This window comes from Theropithecus gelada, chromosome 16, assembly GCF_003255815.1.
Source record: "Theropithecus gelada isolate Dixy chromosome 16, Tgel_1.0, whole genome shotgun sequence".
Lineage (NCBI taxonomy): Eukaryota > Metazoa > Chordata > Mammalia > Primates > Cercopithecidae > Theropithecus > Theropithecus gelada.
This window is the reverse complement of record NC_037684.1, coordinates 67,550,741-67,563,458: the sequence shown is the minus strand read 5'-3', so window position 1 is coordinate 67,563,458 and position 12,718 is coordinate 67,550,741. Positions and strand designations below refer to the sequence as shown.

At 51.3% G+C, this 12,718-nt stretch overlaps 1 protein-coding gene across 3 annotated transcripts in view; it reads right to left on the bottom strand.

Moving 5' to 3' along the window:
* The window catches only part of SHISA6 (shisa family member 6), a 327,571-nt gene extending 321,524 nt beyond the window's left edge, over positions 1–6,047 (bottom strand). For all 3 annotated transcript variants that reach the window (XM_025361669.1, XM_025361670.1, XM_025361671.1), the window contains exon 1: positions 5,404–6,047. In XM_025361669.1, the coding sequence (XP_025217454.1) occupies positions 5,404–6,047 (644 nt within the window). The remainder of the gene's footprint in view (positions 1–5,403) is intronic.
* Between the last annotated feature and the right edge of the window lie 6,671 nt (positions 6,048–12,718).

Sequence of the window (12,718 nt, the reverse complement as noted above, 5' to 3'; positions counted from 1 at the left end):
CCCATGGCCAGGAGCAGGGCAGCAGTTCCAGCACGTGGTAGGAATCCTCGAAGACCACAGAAATTGAGTTAGAAAGGGAAGACCTAAATACAATCTGCCAGTCCCTGGAAAATCAGGCAATGGAACTGGAAGCATGAAGCTTCTTTTGCTGTGGTTCCCTTTTATTCCGGATCCGTAGGACTGTCCGTCTGGAGCTAGTGAATTAACCTCTTTCAATCCGCTCGCTTTCTCAACTGTCTTAACCACTGTTTCCTGCACAATTGATTTGAATCCGCTGCACAGTCAATCCGATCTCTTAATAAAACCAGTTGAAAATAATGAATTAGACTTTTTTCTCTAGTTGTGTCTTGGCAGCCTACAACGGTGGGTAAACTTGGTATCTTAGCAGTCGATTCCCAGAAATGAACGTGCTCCCCACCTTGGGTAGGGTAAGAGGGGAGAAAAGGACAGGTGTGAAGGCCTTCTGAGCTTGGGGAGGGGTAGGAAAGGACATGAAGACAGTGAGCAATGTGACCAAGGAGAATTGTACAGTCTAGGGAATTTGAAAAGTATTTGCATGGTTCCCCTGCTAAAGCAAGAAGGAACCCTGCTAACCTCATCTGTCTAAGGCAACATGTGTCTTATAAGCTTATATGGTGTAGTATGAAACACATCTTGCCCAGGGAAGGTGAGCAGGGCTCACTTGTTAAGTGAATGTCTGCATGTGTCTGCAAGAGCCAGGACAAACCAAGCCCGTGGCACACAAAGGCCAGGCAACGTCACTTTGTCCCTTCAGTGGGAATAATCAACCTCTCACCAGATTGCTTTCCTCCTTTTGCTATTTTTGCTTCTTTCTGCCTTCCCAGCATCCTTCCCCTAGCCCTTCCTCCATAAGACTTCTCCAATTCTTCCACAATTTTCCTCTTTCCCTACAAGCGCTTTTTTTAATTTTTATTTTTTGAGATTGAGTCTCACTCTGTCCCCCAGGCTGGAGTGCAGTGGTGCAATCTTGGCTCACTGCAACCTCCGCCTCCCAGGTTCAAGCAATTCTCCTGCCTCAGCCTCCCGAGTAGCTGGGATTACAGGCACATGCCACCATGCCCGGCTAATTTTTTGTATTTTTAGTAGAGACGGGATTTCACCATGTCAGACAGGATGGTCTTGATCTCCTGACCTCATGTGATCCGTCCACCTAGGCCTCCCAAAGTGCTGGGATTACAGGTGTGAGCCACCACACCTGACAAAGCACTGCTTTTTTTTTTTTTTTTTTTTTTTTTAATTCAAATTAAAAAGAAATAAAGGCAAGGCTAAAACCTTCAGTCCAAAGCAAGATGGTTTTTTGTTTCTTTCCTTCTATATTTGAAGTAGAAAAATAAGTTGACTCTCTATTTAGATCAATTCATTATAGTGAGCTCAGTGCTTCAAAAAACGCAGTGACTTGACAATTCGTTGCCCAGGAGCCTAGGAAGAGAACTCACTAAATCAGCCAGCCAAGGGGCCCTGCCACTGCAGTTATGTAGCCTGTGAGGAGAGAACAGAGCTCTTTGAGTTTCTAATTAATTTCTGGAGGGAGAAAGAGTAGAACAAAGTATTCCCTTGACTTCCCCTAGAAACAAGCAAGAGGACAAACCCAAGATGAAGGGGTCACCTCCTAATACTTTTTCCGGTTCATATCTACCCGGATTTTTCTTCCCACACCCCTAGATATCCCCCCTCACCGCCACCCCACCCACATTCTTTGATCCCCTCCGCTCCTGTGCAGGCAGTGGGAGGACCCAGGGCAGCTCTGATTTCACCAACTGCGTCTCCAGCATCCTAATAGCTTCCTGACCCATCTGTTAATTAGCCATTAAAAAAAGCCACACAGTTCCTCCCTCAGAATGATTCTCATCTCCAAGACACTAATGAATCAACTCAGGGCGAGGAGGAAGGAACAGGTTTGGATGTGAGACAGCTAGCACGAAAAGGAATGTCAAAAAGGACCAGGCTCCCAGACTGTTTCCTGGGCTCAGCCCGTGCCCTTGGCGGCCCTCCCAGAACAAAGGGCCCCTCAGGGGAGCTGTGCGGAAATCACTCGGGAAATAGGAAAATCTGGGGATGGCTGCAGCTTGAGCCTGAGCCCAGGCAGTTTGGAAGAAGGGGAAAAGTAAAGTGGGGAGCCTGGTGGGAACTGGGCTTCCAGTTGGCAAAGGTAGGCACGGCTGCCCTGGGGCTCTCTGACCACATCCAGCACCCAGCTCTGCCTTTCAATCCTGTGCCCATCTCTTCCTGCTCCACGGAGTTCAGCTAGCTGAGTCGGACTTGGTACTCATCTGTTAGAATCACTAGAGAGCTGATAGTTTCCCCCACAGACACTCATTTCTCACTCAGAAACACGACAGCAAGGTCTAATCACTTCTGGAAATAATGAAATCTGTTCTTCCCTGAAGGAGTAGAGAGATGAAAGGAAGTCCTACCCTAAGGAATGTGTGTGCATGGGCAGGCGGACGGCTGTCCAGCCTGGGAGCACCGAGGCAGACGCAGATGGTCCGTCCCTTCCCTTCACCCCTGCTCACACTCCCACAAACGTCCCTCTCCAATGAGGCTGTTCTCACTGAAACTCCCTCAGACTCAGCCCCTGCCTGCCCAGCTATCATCTTTAGGGAAAAGCACACACTGAAACCAGCTTGTCTTTCCTGTTCAGACAGGAAACATCTTTGCCGAACTATTTCAAGGAATATGTAACTGCATGCACCTTCACTTCCTCTCTTGACCTCTCAAGAGTGTACATTCTTTCTCCTCCCCACTTCCCTAAGGAAAACTCACATGGTGTGACTGTTTCTCTCTTTCTCCATCACTCCCTCCTGTTCCCTACCCCGATCGCCCAACAAGACAGTCTGCACAAAAAATACTCCCCGAAAGGACACACGGCGGCCTCTCAGGTGTGTGAGCAAAGCGAGAGGAGTGGTGTAGTCGCGTTCACCCCCAGGAGTCTGACAGCAACTCGCACACTCACCCTGACGTGCCCCGGAAGCAAGAAGTTAAGTTGGGACACTGCTGTGCTTGAGTTACCCAGAACTGAAAAATAAGTTTTCCTGACCTGCCCAAGGTCATTCATAGAGTGTCGTAGAGGGATCGCCCGTGCTCTGTCCCCCCTGCCGCCCCACCACACACAGACAGGCATTGTCCCCTACCCAACAGGCGCGGATATGATGGTTTCCAAAGCACTGATCAGGCAAGACTGCAGCTGCTGGAAGAGAGGCTGTGAACTGAATAAAATCAGGAGGTGAACTTGAGGGGGAAACATCCCACATTTGCATAATGTTCTGAGGCCTGAAATTCATCTCCCTTCCCGTGGTTACTCCGCTTCCCCAACCCCAGAGAGAAGTTGCCCCAATGGTGTCATCACCTTCACCCTAGTTTGGCGTAAGGGGCGTCAGGGTGGTGGGGAGGGGAAAAAACACCAAGAGGGAACGTGACCTCTCCAGGGTCATGTGCCAACGCCAGCATCCAAAGATGCCTGCTGTCAGCATTTGAGGACACCGCCCTCTGTATCATCTCAGGCGATGATGAATAAACTCTATGAGGCGGAAGTGTCAGGGCAGCAGGCAGTTTTCCCTGAGTACAGGTAACAACGGTTCAGGGAAGAAAGTAACTTAAAGAAAGATGTGTAGGAATCAACCAGCAAGCGGCTGTGGTCAGAGCAGAAGGTTTAATGAGAGGCCAAGGCCACAGGGGAAGGGGAAAAGGAGACAAGCCTCCAAGTCTTGAGGCAGAGGTGTAACGATAACGACCAGCACATCTGCTTCAGGACAGCACCTGCCCATAGGCAATTCCTTCTCTTCTTTCTACACGGAGCCAAGAGAGAACATTCTTTGCCGACAAGATGCAAAAGACACAGTGTCTTGCCTTTATTTTGCTCACCATCCCACTTGTCTTCTGCATTTGAGAGCCAAGACTGACCACAGGCTGTTTCTCACACAGGAGGATACTTACTGCACTATCTGAGACGTGAGCTGCGGGTGGAAGACAGGGTGGAGGTACCTCAGGGTGACCGAGGTCTCCTTTTGGAATCACTCCAATTCCAGCACCCGAGTTTGAGGTACCCACCCTTTGTGGATGTGACTCAATAAAACCTGCCAGGGAGTACCATTTCTCTCAACACCCACAGTATCAAGAAGGAAAAAAAAAAAAATCAGCTCTTTTACTATGCCTAGAAATTTCTATCTGCCTTTCTCTCTCTTCAGCAAGGCTGGGGTGATTAATGTACACAGGAGCGAGGAAGGAGGTTTTCAGGTGGTAAGGATAACAAGCAGGACGCAGAGAAGAGCTCAAGGTGAATGGGTCAGTGTGGGGGCCTGCAGGGCTGACCGACAAACAGTAGTCTGGGGGGTGGTCATGGTGACTAGGGCAGTGCTCACACCATGCACCAGAAACGGAGGCATCTCCTGGGGCAGCGTTTGTTCCCTGAGAGGACTCTCGCACCACGTCCAGACATCCATCAACATGAGGGGGCTGGAAGCCAAGCTAACTCTGCATCCCCTGGGTGTGTCATTCCTAGAGTTCTAAGGGGAGGCTGGGTTTCTGTCGTCCCCTTGGCTTTGACCTCCCCAAGGGCTCACTGTGGGGGCAAGATGGTGCCTCGGGGCAGGATTCAGAGTGGAACCAGGGACTGCCATAGTTTGAGCTCTTGGCGTAAGTTTTGGTAGGAGGTAGCCCCCACTCCCTCTCGAATGTAAGCAATGAAAGATGCCCCACCAGATTTAACACAGGCAAGAACTGTTAAGTCAAAGTTCTAACTACAGGGTTTCAAAGAACAAGTCCTCCAGTCTCAGCAGGAAAGATACACATCCCACTTCTCAGGATGCAATGAGGAGACACCATCTGTGCTTGGTCAACATGGAATGGAGAAATCTTTATCTCTACTTCCGGCAGAAGCCATCCTTTCTATAAAACCCCAATTCCTAGTGTACAAGAACGTCTCAGTTGACACTAAGCCACCCGGTACCGCTTTCAGTAAGGTTCCAACATTGGTCAGTTTCCTATATTGAAGATGACACTCCGATTTGACTCAAAAAACTAAATGCCATTAAGAACCTACACCAAAGTGCCCACATGCCAGGAAAGGAAAGCAGAACCCTGGATCCTCATCCAGGATTACAGAATTTGTAACATTCTTACACTTGGAACTGCACGCACTCTACCAATTTCTTACTCTGCCTTGTAAATCCCCCTACCACCAAAGCATGCATTCCCGGTTCTGAAGAAATGGAGGAGGGGGCACAAGAAGACCCTGATTTATTGCATGCAAAAGGAGCGATGGTGGAAATAACTTAAGAGGGCCAGGGGAGGTGTGGCGAGGCCAAGAGTGAAGAGGACAGGGGAAGCAAGTTGAGAGGGTGAGGCCGCGAGGACACCAGGGCGTGCGGCACGCGGCGCTCTCACCTGTGGATGTTCATCTCCCGCGGAGGGCGGTGGGCCTTGTCGTAGGAGACCTTGGCGAAGACGCCGGCCACGATGACGAAGGCGATCACCCCGCAGGTGATGTAGACGGTGAAGTTGGTCTTGTCCTTCTCCGGGTCGTACTTGTTCTCGGGCCCCGGCGACACCACCTTGGTGCTGGGCGTCTGTACCCACACCGGGCTCTGGTAGTTGGTGCACTGGCGCTGGTCCAGCTTCTCGTGGCGCTTCTTGCAGCAGAAGCGGTAGTAGCAGGTGCCGCAGCAGTACAGGTAGCCGCTCTCGCTGTTGTTACACTCGAACTCCTTGTCGTACTGGCCGCTCACGTCGTAGTAGCCCCAGCACGTCTCGTAGGTGACGGTCGCGCTGGCCGCTGCCGCCGCCGCCACAGCCGCCGCGGGTTGCCCCCGCCGGCTTCCCGCCTCCGAGACTCCGGGCGCCCGGGCGGTACCGTTCAGCTCGCGGCCGCCCCGTGCCAGGGCGCCCCCGGCCCTCCGGCCCCCGACGGCAGCGCCGCCTGCGCTCAGGGTCCGGTTGGCGGCGCGACCGCGGGCTCCGTGGGCGCTGGGCAGCAGGTCCAGGGACTCCAGCGAAAGCAGCAGCAGCAGCAGGAGGCGCCGCAGCGCCATGGTGGGGCCGGGCGGGAGGGCGCGGGGAGGCTTCCGCGGCAGGCCGCTCCCCCGGCGGGCCGGGCTCGGAGGACCCGCCGCGCGGGCCGGGCTGGAGGCGCGGAGCGGTCAGCGGCGCCGGGGCGATGGCGCCATCGAGGCGCGGGCGGCAGTGGCGGCGGCGGCGCGCGGTGCGCACGGACCGGCCCGGCGCGGGCTGCTCGGGCTCTCAGGCTGCGCGCCGGCTCCGCGCTCCCCCTGCGGGCTCGGCGCGCCTCCCGGGTAGCCCCATCCCCCGCCGGCGGTGACGGCGGCCCCAAGCTCGGCTCGACTCAGGCAGGACCCGAAGCGCGGCTCCGGGCGGCGGCGGCGGCGGCGGCGGCGTGGTCCCGTCCGGGCGGGTCCTGCGGGACAAGACGGGGAGCCGGTCACGGGGTGGGGCGACTGGCGCTCCGGGAGCAGGAGGGGAACCGCGGGTAGGCGGGCAGGGAGGGTGCGCGCAGCCCTCGAGGAGAGAGGCTTGGGGCCGAGAGGGGCTTAGAGCCCGCTCCCAAGACGGGGTCCCGCGGCCCTGCGCGCCTGGAACCGAGGGCGCACGGGCCGCCCCTCCAGGCTCAGCTCGGCCGGCCGGGTTCCCCAGCCACCCGGCCCCGCAGCGCGCTCCCGCCGCAGGCTGGCTCCCTGGGACGGAGCCGGCTGAGGTTGGGGTCCGGCGGCGAGCCGGGGGAGCGCGCGGCGGCTGGACCTCACTCACTCACCATGCCCGGCTGCGACTGCAGAGGCGGCGGCGGCGGCGGCGCCGGGGCGAGGCGGGAGCGCAGCGGCCGGAGCGAGCGAGCGAGCGAGCGAGCGGAAAGCCGCCGGCTCGCCGCCTGCACTAGTGCCGGAACGTGTGCGAGAGGGAGCGAGGGAGACACACGCACTCACACACCCGCACACACGGGAGCGCCGCGAGGGGAGGGGGGAGAGGGGAGGGGAGGGCAGCCGCTCTCCGCCGCCCACGTTTGCACGCCTGGGCGCTCAGGGTGCGGGGCGAAGGGACTCCTTTTTGCTTCTCCGCGATCTCAGCAGTTGAAGCTCCGCGTCACGAAAGGTCCGGACAGCAGTTAATGAACACAGCGAACCGGGTGGGCCAAGTGGGGTCGGAGCAGGGCTGAACGTCCGCTCTGCAGCCGGCCCGCGGCAGGGACAGACCTCTCTTGCCATTGCCCCCTCCAGCCCTCGAGACCAGTCCCCACCCTACCGGAGCCTGGGGCAGCGCGCTGCCAGAGCGGGAGTTGGGGTTTCTGCAAGCCTTTGCCTCTCCCTAGTGGTGATACTCGCAGCCAGGAGAAGAGGTCAAACCCATTGCTACAGGTTCCCAAACTGAGTCCATGGGTCAAGTGGCTTGTCTGAGGCTGTTGCTCGACCCGTGAGCTGAGCCTACACTCTCTTCCTGTTGGTCACTCTTTCCCCAACCCCGTCCCCACTGCGCAGAAAGGCGCTGGACAGCCCCAGCACTGGATGGCAACTCTTTGCTAGACTTTCCCCCCCCCCAACTCCTTGCGGAGCCTGGAGGCCATTAGAAAGCTGTCTGAACCTCTGAGACTCAGCTTTGTAACCCCTGTGTTGAAATCTCTGTGCTGCAGCTACTATGGAAGGTGAGGAGGATGGAGGTGCCAGGCGGGGGTGCTTTCGGGGTAGTTGCGTGTCTGGGTCTGTGGAAAGGAGGCCTGAGTAACTTTCACAGCTGTGAGGCCACCCCAAAAGAGAATCATAGTACCATCCGTGGTATCTGTCCTTGGAGGAGGTAGGGGGAACTGGGAACAAAAAGCGATGGCCAAGACCGAGACTCTGCCTGCGTGACCAGCGTGCTTTGGTTGAAGGCAGGGAACTGAAGGCAGGGAACAGGCTGTCAGAGCGAGGGCGGTAGAGAATCTTCCCTGAGACTTTCTGTTCAGTCCCACTCACGTGTGACCCAAACAAGGGATCCCTATGCAGGAACAGAAGAGTTCCTCTTTTGGGAAACGTGGAATGGATATATTGGAGCTGGAACTCAGACTCCAAGACACGAGAGGGAGATCCTGATACTGACTAGGGGCTGGGGAGGAGGGGCGGGCGGTGCACAGACTATCCCCGCAGCTCCCCACTTGCTCCTGTCTCCATTCCCTCCCTCTTCCTCTGCACTTCCTCCCGTTCCCTTAACTTCTCAGCTGCCACCTTCTTCTTAAAGATTCTGTACAACAAACATTTGTTTAGTGCCTACTCTCTGCCAGCAGAATGAATAAGAGAGTCCCTTTCCTCAAAGAGGGGGACCTTGTAGACCATTAGGGAGACAGATAAACAAATGATTTCCACATGGCAAGGTTATGACTCATAATAAAGGCGGGCAGAGTGCTCTGAGAACAGAAGACAGGCACCCAGCCTAGCCCTGCAAGGGGACAGATGGGGGTCAAAGGTCCTTTCACAATGAGGTAGAGCAGAATCTTGAAGAATGGATTATGAGTTCATACAGCAAACAAGAGGGGAAGGAGGCCCCCAGCAGAGGAACATCCTTAGCAGAACCAGAAAGACAGGAAGTGGTAAGGGTGTGTGAGCAGGGGTGCAAGCAGTTTAGCATGAACCCTGAAGGAGTCTACCAAATAAGGCTAGGAGGAGGGCGTTGAATCCCTCCCTTGCAAAGAACTTGAATTTATTCTACAATTGCTGGGGAATTATTGGTGGGTTTTAATCAGGAGAAGACACTGTCAGTTTTACATGTTTGCTGAATCTCTGAGTCAAATGGAGTAGGGAACACTGGACTGGACGCAGGAAAAGCAATTTGGAAGCTGTCCTGATAATACAGGTAAAAAATGAGGAAGGGATGCAGTAGATTACTGGAAGTTGATGCCCACAGTGGAGATAAGCATGGCTGAAAAAGCAGGTTCAGGATAGAGTTAGCAATATTCCTGTTGTGGTTCCTTTGAGAGATCTAAGTGGAGCTGTCCAGCACAAGAATTGCAAGCTCAGAAGAGAAGATAAGACAGGCATATACATTTGGGAATCATAAGAACATATTTGAAGACAACAGGCTTATATATTTACCTTTGTACTCTGTGCAACTTCTAAGCTATTCCCTTCTTTTTCTCTTCCATGAGCCTTCTCCTTCCCTTTATTATTCAAGAATTTGCTTTTCCATGTCTGAGAGCCCTTTAATGATGGATAGGAGAAATGTGTCCTCCTCACATCAGACTCTAATAAGATTTGATCAGTGGCATTGAGTAAGAGAAACTGATTTGGTTTCTCAGACCACCACCACCTATAAATGTATCCTGAACCCCAGTGCTCATAAGTGGCGGCATCAACACTCATAGAAATAATAGCATCTCAGGGCTGTGTAAGATCTTAGGGGTTATATATCCCAACTCTTGCTGCAGTGCACTATATTCCTTATTCACATTTCCAGCCCTCCTGGTTTGCTTGGCTGCCACCATACATTTCTCTTTTCTCCTAGTTTCAGTGCCTGAATTGTTGACAATATCAAAGTGCTCTTTCTTTGTGGATTTGACTCAATAAAAAGTACCAGAGAAGAATCATCTCTTCCAATGCCTCCACCAACTTCAGACAGTCCTGAGGTTCAGGGGAGAGTGAACCAGTCCCTGACTCTAGAAGGCAAATCCCAATTGGGTGGAGCTAGACATAATAAATCTCTTTCCCCTTGACAGGGATTAAGAAGGGACATGTGATCCGGTTCTAGCCAATACCAAGTGAGAGAAGTTTGCTGGAGGTTTCTGGGGAAATTTCCTTGCTCTTAAAAATTGTGATAATTTCTGTTCTTTATTTTATTTTATTTTATTTTATTTTTGGTGTTGTTTCTCTGGATGTTATTACCTTGGGGTTGGGGCACCAGCTGAGAGTTGAAGTTGATATCCTTTTTTTTTTTTTTTTTTTTTGAGACAAGATCTTAACTCTGTCGCTCAGGCTGGAATGCAGTGGCGTGATCTCAGCTCACTGCAACCTCCACCTCCCAGGTTCAAGCGATTCTCTTGACTCAGCCTCCCTAGTAGCTGGGATTACAGACACCTGCCACGGCGCCTGGCTAGGTTTTGTATTTTTAGTAGAGACGGGGTTTCACCATATTGGCTAGGCTGGTCTTGAACTCCTGATCTCAGGTGATCTACCCGCCTTGGCCTCCCAAAGTGCGGGATTACAGGCTTGAGCCACTGCATCCGGCCTCAATTTTATAGTTATTAACACTGCTCACCAAATATCTCTGCCTCCCAGGCATATAGTAGAATTGCAATTCCTAGCCCACTTGTGAGTAGGAGGGGAAAGTGACTAGTATCAGTCAATGAGTTGTGAGCAGAAATGATGTGTGTTATTTTTGAAACAGAGCATCTAATTGCTGCTGCAAGACACTCCAGAATTTTCATTTTCTTCTGGCATGGTGATCAGCAATGTTCTATATGGGAGTGGTTTTGTCAGTGTGAGTACTTAGGTGACTACAGTGAGGAGTACCTGATAGCTAATAAAAATAGTGTCCCACCATGGGCATGTAGCATGAGTAAATATAGATCAATAGATCGATAGATCGACAGATACATAGATAGAGCATAGAGATATAAATATTAAAAATATACAAATATTTCTATCTATAAATATCTATATCTCTATTAATATCTCTCTCTCTCTCACTCTCTGTATCTGCTTTTGAAAGCAACTGGAATTGAGGCCTATTATTGCAGCATATCCTAGCCCACGCATCCCTATACAACACTGAGGTTGTCAGCTGAAAAGATGGACAGAACATCATTGGGCTACTCAAAGAGCTATGCTCAGGGCCTTCCCATCTCTGGTCTTCCAGTAAGGTGAGATAATTAAGTTTCCTTTTATTGAAACCTGTCTAAATACAAAGTTTCTCTTACATGTAGCCAATGGCATCCTAATGAATACATCATGCATTGTCTGTCTCAGTTCTGAATTTCTCTAGGGCTTCTACCTACCTATGCAATTTTGTACTAATCATATAACTTCCATGGGGTTCAGCTTACTCCTCTATAAATGGGCAGCTAAGTGAAGGGGGTGCCTCTAAGAAGCTACCTCTATTGCCACCTCAGAGTATATCTTTACCATGAACCTCAAGTATGAACTTGGGCCATGGCCTAGCATGACCTGCTCACTTGCTGTCCTTCTAAGCTCATCTGCCACTCTCCCCATACTCTGTCCCCTCAGCTATGCTGGTGTCCTGTGTTCCTCAAGGCCTTGGTATTTGCTGTGCTCTCTGCCTGGAGATCTTATCCCCAAATGTATGTAGAGTTCTTTCTCTCACTTTCTGTAGACTTCTGCTTAAGAATCACTGATGAAAATAGCACAGCCGTCATACCACTACCCACCATTTCCTCTTCCATCATGTTCTACCTTCACCTTATCATGATGAACTTTCCAGCATGGCATTTATCACTAACTCATACACATTCATTCAGGCATTTAAAAGTTCTATTCTGTTCTTCTACTAGAATGCCTGGTCTTGCTTGAATTTTATTGTCTGTTATGTTGATTGCCGTGTTCTGCATGCCTGGAACAGTACTTGGCACACAGTAGGCTGTGGTGGACCTGGAAGGACTCATCTCCAACTGTCCGCTCCTCTAGGGTCTGTCTCAGCTGCAGAAAGTTGCCTCCCCTGGAACCACAGTCTTCCTTCCCCAGGGGGCCCACATCTAATGACTAATCAAATTCAAGGTATCAAGGCCCAGCCATTTCAGCCTAATACAATAATAAGATGGACACTATTTTCTCTGAAGTTCTAGAGCACCCTGGGGTCAAGGCTTTGCTGGACCTGTATTGGATCTGTCCAATCTTGCTTCCTTCCCCATTTCCATTGGCAATGACTCTTAAAGAATAGTCTGCATGCTACATATTGTCTCAGTATCTGCTGGGAGAGATCTGAGCCTGCACCACAGGCATTCAGTATGTATGTGTTGAATGAATAAGTGAATGAATAAATGAATGAGTGAATGAGTCCATGAGCCCCAAGTTCCCACCATGGCATCTCTATACATGATTATATGGCTTTTGGTTTATCATATCTAGTCACAAGTTAGAAACTATCTCCTAAGGCCACCAATTCCAATATTAAATAATTCTAATAGAGAGAAAATTAGAGTACATTAGCTTTTGTTAATGTTGCTGATAGGCAAATCAATTTAGTGGCTCATACTGAGCTTATAGTTGACTAGAGTGTTTTTCACATTAGGATGACTTTTCGCATCCATGTGAAACGCTTCATACGTATTTTAGTTTATTTTACAAATTCAAGCCCATTAGTCTAGCCTTTTAAGCATTTTGGGAGCGTGTCATCTAAGATGCTATTTCTATCAATGTGGTAGACATGTATTCTACCCTGCTTCCCAACATTCTTTCCCGTTTCTTCCAGCCACAGTCCCTTTTCGTTGGTCGGAGATTTACCATCCATTCTCATTCCATGGGGTCTTCATGGGGTTTCATATGACCCAGATTTGAGCCAAACAACCATCTTAATTCTTTAGTCTGGACATTCAGAGTAAACCAGTGGCAGAAGCCCATACAGTCAGATGAGCCCCAAGACTTGTGTGGACAGGACTGAGAAAGATGGTAACTCTCTCCCATGGGAAGAGGCAAGAATGGCACCGTGCCAACTGCCTTAACCTATGAAGGGTGGGTCCAGTGTTATTGGTAACCCCACAAAAAGCCCAAGA